This window comes from Punica granatum, chromosome 2 (assembly GCF_007655135.1).
Source record: "Punica granatum isolate Tunisia-2019 chromosome 2, ASM765513v2, whole genome shotgun sequence".
NCBI lineage: Eukaryota > Viridiplantae > Streptophyta > Magnoliopsida > Myrtales > Lythraceae > Punica > Punica granatum.
The window spans coordinates 12,185,375-12,191,953 of NC_045128.1; the positions used below are offsets into that span (position 1 = coordinate 12,185,375).

At 40.3% G+C, this 6,579-nt stretch overlaps 1 protein-coding gene across 1 annotated transcript; it reads right to left on the bottom strand.

Moving 5' to 3' along the window:
- Positions 1 to 405: 405 nt before the first annotated feature.
- LOC116197166 (mitochondrial-processing peptidase subunit alpha-like) lies at positions 406 to 5,236 on the bottom strand. Its single transcript, XM_031527218.1, has 13 exons — positions 5,019 to 5,236; positions 4,262 to 4,504; positions 3,866 to 4,162; positions 3,614 to 3,781; positions 2,682 to 2,849; positions 2,494 to 2,574; positions 2,232 to 2,298; positions 2,000 to 2,097; positions 1,546 to 1,618; positions 1,383 to 1,453; positions 1,194 to 1,243; positions 939 to 1,051; positions 406 to 831 (listed from the first exon to the last, which is right to left on the bottom strand). The coding sequence occupies exons 1-13, from the start codon at positions 5,055 to 5,057 to the stop codon at positions 779 to 781; spliced, it is 1,521 nt and encodes a 506-aa protein (XP_031383078.1). The 5' UTR covers positions 5,058 to 5,236; the 3' UTR covers positions 406 to 778.
- Between the last annotated feature and the right edge of the window lie 1,343 nt (positions 5,237 to 6,579).

Sequence of the window (6,579 nt, forward strand, 5' to 3'; positions counted from 1 at the left end):
AAATTCTTTGAAAAAAATAATATTCACGACTTTCTAAAATTCTTTGTAGTTGTTCAGTTAAACACATAAGCTTAGAGACTGACTAACCAAATACCCATATGTTTCAGAAGCTCAGCAATTAATCTCCTTGCCAGTTCAATTATATCGGATTTGCTTAGCTCCCATCCGATCCCGCTTTTGAATCCTATCTTAGCTTGACGATCAAAAGCATATCAGAGACAAAAATCACCGATATAACTTTTCGACATGCATGAGATGATGTTTTAGCCACCTAGGGTGGAATTCCTAATTGTGTCATATCATGTCTGAACCAGATCAATCCCCAGAAGCCATTCTACCAAATTATATTGGAATTCCGAATACCGCACTTTGAGGAAATACATTTATGCAAATCATCAGAACACATAAAATCAAACAGAGAGACAGCCCGTCGCCCTCAAAGTTCTTCTGTATGTGCAACGCATCGTCGAAGATAAGTTCACAAAAATGATGAAATACGAGAAAACCTCATCAAAGAACTGTTAATTTTTCGATTTAATGGAAAGTATAATGCCTTTCCAACCTACAGTAGATCTGAACAGAACAAAGCATACACAAACAAAAAAATCTAACTAGAGAGTTCTGCTTCTCGGATCACTGATTTATTAATTTGGAAAGATATACTCCAAATCAAATGGCTGAGAGCAAGGAGCGAGCATAAAGATTTCCATGCACCAACCCGGAGATAAAGATAGTAACAGATCAGGTACTGCCCCAGTTAAGCTTATTGCAGCTTATTTCATTTTTTCTGGAACTTGCTGCTGACAGAATCATAGCTCGGGACATAAATAACTGCAAATCAAGGAGGGAATAAAAACAATTAAATACAGAAAAGCAATCACCAGGATGGGAGATCAGAACACAAGGAATAAGTTTACATATGATGGAATAAACTATACCGTCTCCATATGATGCCATTGTCAATGGAGAGGACAGAAGCTTCTGAGCAATAGACGCGATGTCCTTTGGTGTCACTTCATCAATTGTTTTCAAGAAATGTTCAACAGGTTTCCTACGGAAAACAGCGAACAGATCAGAAGGATGATGGCTAATTTCTCCATCTATCGAAACAAAGGATAAGGCAAAAAAGACTTTCATGCAGAGACACCAAATCACTTTAACCATGAAAAGTTGAGTGCTCAGGGATAACATACCTCTCACCATACGTCAAAATTTGCCTGGCGGCATCTTCTGCAGCAACCATCTGCAGCATCCAACTCGAAAGTGAGCGACTAAACACAACTTTCTTATTTCGGCAGACGATTAAACATGACTAAAGCTCCAGGAATCAGAAGTTTATAATTTGGCACTTGAAAGTTTCAGGGGAAAAAGATGGTCCATACTCTGGATTCCAAGTTCATCAAAATTGCGGATTTTGTAGACTGTTTCGCACGATCCAGCTGCACTTGATCAACTGTCAAAAGAACAAAAGGAAGCCTCGGTCACAAAAAATTCTAATCTTTGCAACAAGCTTCTGAACTAGATGATGGCGATCAAGCAACTAACCTTCTCCGGGGGTTGCGACGGCAATGAGCTCCCTAGCAGCTATATCGATGGCTTGTGGTACAAAATCAGATCCCTGATTTCAAAAACAAGAAGATTTTTCAATAAACATGATCACCTGCAATACTCGAATAATAGGGAAAGAACACCGGCAAAGACAATAAAAAGTAATAATTCCTGCATCTCACCGAAGACCCACTTTTTTATCATAAAAGAATAGAGAAAAGTACTAAAAAAATATTAAACATGTCACCATGTTATTCCCTGAATGCTCAAAATTTGGCAAGTCAACTAACTGCATGAAAAACTATTACTGAAAACTGGCGTCGAAGTCTGGGAGCTTTTCAAACATGTGCTTCACAAAAGCTGAGAGGTCTCTGAGGCTATATACAGAGACACAATCAAGTATAAACTACATCAGATAAATGAATTCTATTAGTTCCAAGAGATGGCTTACCGTGGTAGCTTGGATGCCGAAGAGGCCAGTTCTATTGTAGATGTTGCTGAATGCTGAAAATGACTGAACTTGGGGATATTCATTTAATACACGAAGATCTGCTCCAGACAGGTAGGAAAAATTAGCAAGCTAGTCATAGCAGTTCTCAGAGATGCCCATTCAGGGTTTAAGAGCACTACTGCCACTGCAAATACCTAAAGCCATATCAGCCCAATGAGATCAATGAACTTACATAGCCTGGAATACATTCCTTTCCCTGGACCACCAGCAGAGAATGATCCACCACCTCCCATTAACATCTGTCCAAATGTTAATTGAAAAGCAATTAAATTGTAAGTAAACAATCTCTCTGGTAGAAAGTTACAAAAGGGGACCTTTCCGTTTGTCCACCTAATAACAAATTTAAGAAGCAGCTAAGTGTCCAAAATAAAGACGTAAACAGTTAGAAGGTAGTTATCAAGAATGTTGTTAAACAAAAAGACAAGCACAATAACCTGAAGGACGGTCAAAGTCATAGCATCTTTCTCATTATGCCAGCCACCAGGAAGTTCAAATGCAAGAGCGAAATGGGTCCTCTGCCAGGCAAGCAAAATCACAAGCAAAAGTTGAAGCATATCTGATGTACATGGGAGAATTTTCTCGAAAAGAGTATACGCAGTATCTCGAGAAGCATGATACACACCCCTGATTCACCTTGACAGCGGTAGTCACCTCCTGTATACACGGATCTTGGCTCCTCTGGGCGAGGGACACTGGATAAATCAGATAATAAAGGTTCAGCAATTGATAGCAACTCCTCATGCCCAACACCCGTAGCAGCAAGTACCATACGGGGAGCAGTGTAGTTTTCCTGAAATTTTCATAATAAGAGTAGATGAATAATCAGATTAGAAGGCTTTAAAATCGAAGAAAAAAATTCATAAAATAAAAACAGAAAAACTTTGAATAAGTTACAAGTAAATATCGATGTAGGTTTTCCAACATCATATCTCATGTTTTCAATGTTGTAATCATTTTTTATAACCGACATGGGGATTTAAACATGACCCTGATGATTTGCTTAAAACACTCTGGTTAATCTCTAAAAGTAACATCATTACACAAAATATTACAAATAAATAACAAAGCTGAGCAACAGATCAAACAATTAGTTTATATGTCTTCAGATCACTTAATATTGAAATAAACTGAAGATGGTTTACCCCACACTATCAGTTAAAAATGATTCATAAATGTCTGATGTGGTCAAGAGGGCCAACCTAAATTGAAGCTGTTAGCATAGTTGATTAAAGAGTCCAGCTTTTTAAGTGAAGGGGATCACATGGGATGCTGTTAAATGAATACAAAGGATGGCCATGCAAGAAAATATTTCTATCTCTGTAGAATGAGCAAATGCATTTATGATACGCATAAATACTACTTTGGTGCAAGAACATGCAAACAGATTGTGCAACAAATTCCAATCTTTCTTATGTGAACTGATCCCATTACAGACCTCATAAGAAACAGTGCATAGATTTGCATTAGACGGCTAACCTAGCCATACACCCTATATGAATTCATTTAACACAACCACATAAGGGAGTACAATTTCAAAATTTTCATGGCACTTACAGCAACAAATTCTTCCAAAATAGTCCCATTTAGTCTGTTTATTGCAGATTCTGGAGCTAAAAGGGGATTAGCCAATGCACCAGCATAACCAGCAGAATGAATTATCTCCAAAAGGAAGCCGTGGGGGTTATTGGAGATCTCAGCAATCTCTGACTTCACCTTTTTAAGCTGCATGTAATGGCATTATCTCAAAAACAAGCAGGAAGTAAGGGCAAGAGTATTGGTTCAATGCAATCAAGAAGCCAGACATACCTGTTCATTGACTTCCCAATCCAGAAACACAGGGTTCCTTACAGAGTCAATCAGTAATTCTACCATTTCTGGGACATGAGTTTTTAAGGCATCAAAGGAGTACCCCATCTGCTCCCGAGAAGCAGATGCTTGCACGTTTCCTCCAATTGCCTCCACTTCTCGAACAACACGCAAGTGGCTTCTGTTCCTGGTCGTTTTAAAGGCCATGCGTTCCAAGAGATGTGTTGCACCAAAAGATATCGGTGTTTCATAAATTGAGCCACAATCAACATATAAACCTATTGAAGCTGCAGGGTTCTGGTAAAACAAAGGAGGCAATTAGCTGCTTGTTCATCAGAGGACTTTAACGAACTCTGTCCTTTTGAGAGGCACAGGAAAAAGAATCAGACCACATACCGGAGAAGTCTCAGAGGCTATTTTGATGCCATTAGGGAGAGTAGTAATCTTCGTCTTACTCGGCTCAACATAATCAGGCAATGGAGGTGGAAGGGTAACACCTGCTAGAGGGAACTCGAGAGGAGCAGAAGCCTTCGACCCACTCCCAGTGAGCCAGCCAAAGAGGCCACCCGAAGAGGACGTGCTAGTCGCAACAGCAGCGGCACTTGCAAATCTAACCGGTACCCTGCCAGAGGAGCGGCCCTACAAATATTTTGACATAAGAGCATTTAGACATTGTATAGAACCATCCAGTAAGACTTCTTACGGTGATTATTAAACTGCTAAAATCGGCGTGAAGAACCTATATTCACTGCAATTGGATATAATAAAACAATCCAAACAAAAATCTGAACCTCGACGGCCATGGACTGGACCATTCTAGCTTCATAATTGGAAGATTCACATTTCAATAGCTCCGGAAAAATCAACAAGAGCTACAAATAAGCAGTCTCTAATGGTCGAATTGAAAAGCCGCGCATCATCGCTTTCTCACATTTCCTCCAAAACCGAACATCATGCGACACAGTCAACAGCGGAATCACAATGAAACCATGTGGCTATAATCAGATCTAAATATCCTAGAGAATCACTGCACATCGACTCAAGTTATTCACAGAACTACAGCCAGACTATCAGTAATCTAAGCTGCCATCCACGACAGCCAAATCTGGTCGAAGAGAGCTGAGATGAGGAACGCGGCGTCGCATCGACTGACCTTAAGAGCCCTGAGCCTCGAAGCCGCAGCTCTATACATGGCGATTCAGGGGATTGATCGGTCGGTCGCCGGAGATAGGACTGAGCGGAGGGTTTGGTTGCACGAAGATGGGAACGTTTGGTCTGTTTCCGATTCCACACTCGGAACTCAGCGGGGAGGCTATCGGGGGTTGATTGGCTGGAAGGTTGTCGCGTGAGAGATCTGCTGTGACGACCCCCCACTGGAAGAGCCTGCACCGTCTGATTGTTGATGTCTAATTGCATATCAGCTAAGGCCATCTGATTGACCATGTCATTTGCCTTTTTATTTGGACTAATTGAAAAAACAAATTAGCTTTAATATTTTCATCAAAATATGACTTAACTTCGTTACCAAACGCTATGAAAAATTTTTATTCACATAGTTGATAGATAGTAACGGATGGGGTTATGTTATTGAAAATTTTGTATATTTTCTCTTTTCATAGTAAAGTGTTTATTTTTGTATAAATGGGATTATAGCATTTGTTTAAAATGTTTGTGCAAGTCCTTAGAAATTCTTCAGTAGTTTAAAATTTTAATTTCAGAATTTTTTTTTAAAAAAGGCTGAAAATATTTAAGAGAAAAATACCTCATGGTCTCCAAACTTTGAGATTACAAAATTTTTACCTCCTAAACTATTTTCCCTAAACATTTACACCCACTCAACCGTCCATGAGGGAAAATGCCCCCCACCATTACTTTTTCCAATAATTAAACCGAGAATAAAAATTCTAAAAACATAAAAAAGAATAAGGGAAGTGTTTGTGCCTTTTACGATCCACATCAACCACAACTGCCACGATAACAATGTCGATTAGCTCTAATACTACCAATGACCTTACTCGATGCACTGGTGGGTGACAACATGCCACCACAGCTGCAATGAGAGAGATCTCTCTCGGCCGAAGAGAGAAACAGAGAGACATCTCACAGTTGTGGTGGTTCGTCAACACCGGCCACCACAACCATGGGTGAGGTCACCATTAGTCTTAAAGGTCATCGACAACTTCGATTGTGATTGTACTGGCTGACATTGTGCCACCATAGATATAATATCTCTCTCTATAGCTAATTGATGATCCTCTCTCTCCTTGTGTTTGTTGTGGCTCGATGCCAGACACCATTGCCATGGGCAACGTCACCCATGGCAATGGTGATAGCTAGCATCAAGCCACCAGAGCCACGGGGGATCTCTCTCTCTCTCTCTCTCTCTCTCTCTCTCTCTCGATTGAGAAATGCTCCTCTCCCTTCCCATGGTTGTAGAGCCCAATGCAGGCCACCATAGCCACGGGATCTTATTTTCTTGTCTTCGGCTAAAAGTGTCCCTCTTTCCTCACAGTAGTAGTTGCTTGTCGCCAGCCACCACCGCCACCGACTATGTCATCCGAGGGCATCAGAGCCCATAAACAACATGTCCATGGCAGTTGTGGCTGGCGTGGGTCAAAGGAGGTGGTCTTTAGGCCTTGAGCACACCCCTATCCTTTTGAAAAATAAAATCATTCATTGTCCTTTTTTTATATAATTTTCTTATGTTTTATTCT